The sequence below is a fragment of the Podospora bellae-mahoneyi genome, chromosome 3 (assembly GCF_035222275.1).
Source record: "Podospora bellae-mahoneyi strain CBS 112042 chromosome 3, whole genome shotgun sequence".
Classification (NCBI taxonomy): domain Eukaryota; kingdom Fungi; phylum Ascomycota; class Sordariomycetes; order Sordariales; family Podosporaceae; genus Podospora; species Podospora bellae-mahoneyi.
The window spans coordinates 506,861-507,954 of record NC_085882.1 but is presented as its reverse complement, the minus strand read 5'-3'; the positions used below and the strand labels follow the sequence as shown (position 1 = coordinate 507,954).

At 54.6% G+C, this 1,094-nt stretch overlaps 1 protein-coding gene across 1 annotated transcript; it reads left to right on the top strand.

Annotated features, from left to right (window-relative positions):
- Positions 1–292: 292 nt before the first annotated feature.
- On the top strand, positions 293–664 carry QC761_0048910 (uncharacterized protein; the record flags this gene model as incomplete). The annotated part of the gene is made up of 2 exons (XM_062872449.1): positions 293–518; positions 640–664. The coding sequence occupies exons 1-2, from the start codon at positions 298–300 to the stop codon at positions 662–664; spliced, it is 246 nt and encodes an 81-aa protein (XP_062733051.1). The 5' UTR covers positions 293–297.
- Positions 665–1,094: the final 430 nt, after the last annotated feature.

The following is a 1,094-nucleotide window of genomic DNA, read 5'->3' as shown; positions in this document are numbered from 1 at the left end:
ATGATCGCCACTAACCTCCTTCGCAGCGTTTGAGAAGCGTCTGCGGCCTGTCCCAAGGCATGCACAATATCAGACAACCAAAGACTCTGACTGTATGGCTTCCTCCCTGGATTCCGAGGATGGAATGGTGTGGTAAATCCGGGTGCTGTAGTTCGTCTACCGAAATTCTAGAGTGAGTATCGGCATTTGATGCAGTCGTCACGGATCGTTCGAGGGCCGAGGCCATAATAACAACGGGCGACTCTGCAACCGCCTGCGGATTGGTGGCGCTGCTGGATGTTTCTGCGGGTGCAGCCAATGATGTGGATGATGTGGATAATGTTGCTTTTCACCGGCCGTTCAGTGACGCGCAGGCAATACTGGACCACTGGTCTGTCGGAAGGGCTTCTCGAAGCGTCCCATGGTCCAGGACCTGATTCCCGCGCACGAAAGGTTGCCATCGTGCTACCCAGCAATCTCAGCCGAGCCCAGGCAGAGACTCTGACTGGTCCGATGAGGGTTCGCGGGTGTAGACGGCGGTGAGTTTCGAACCTGACCAATATTCTTCTCTCTTCCTCTTGCTCTTGCTACTAAAACTGTCGAGCCGCTTGATGGATGATGCAGTGACCCGATGTCAAGACCCTCTCCCCGATCCACCAGGGTTGGCCTTTTTGGCAGCTTTTGAGATGGCGCCTGCGACGGTGGTCTGTCCAAACGGCCCGCGGTTTGCACACGGAATGTTGGGGGAGAAAATCTGACGTTCTTGTTGAAGCGGCCACCTGCGGCCTGGGCGCCTGTTCTTCTTGGCAAAAGCCAACCAGCGGCACAACACGCTGCCAGCTGACGGCTTTCTCCAGATGCCTGTGCCACAGATCTACAACCATATTGATATTGATACATACAATATTGGACCTGCCTACCACCTACGAAGATTACCAGACAGGAAATGTACCTCGGCGCGATGAAACACCCTCGTACACTGGCCATGTTTCGTCGAGGAATATCACCCGCGATCCACGTGCCTCTGCTTGAATTGTTGATGTTGGGGAAATCCACCGATGACGGGATGCTCTGTTTCCTGCACAGGCCATTTTGAAGTTCTGGGGCAGCAGACC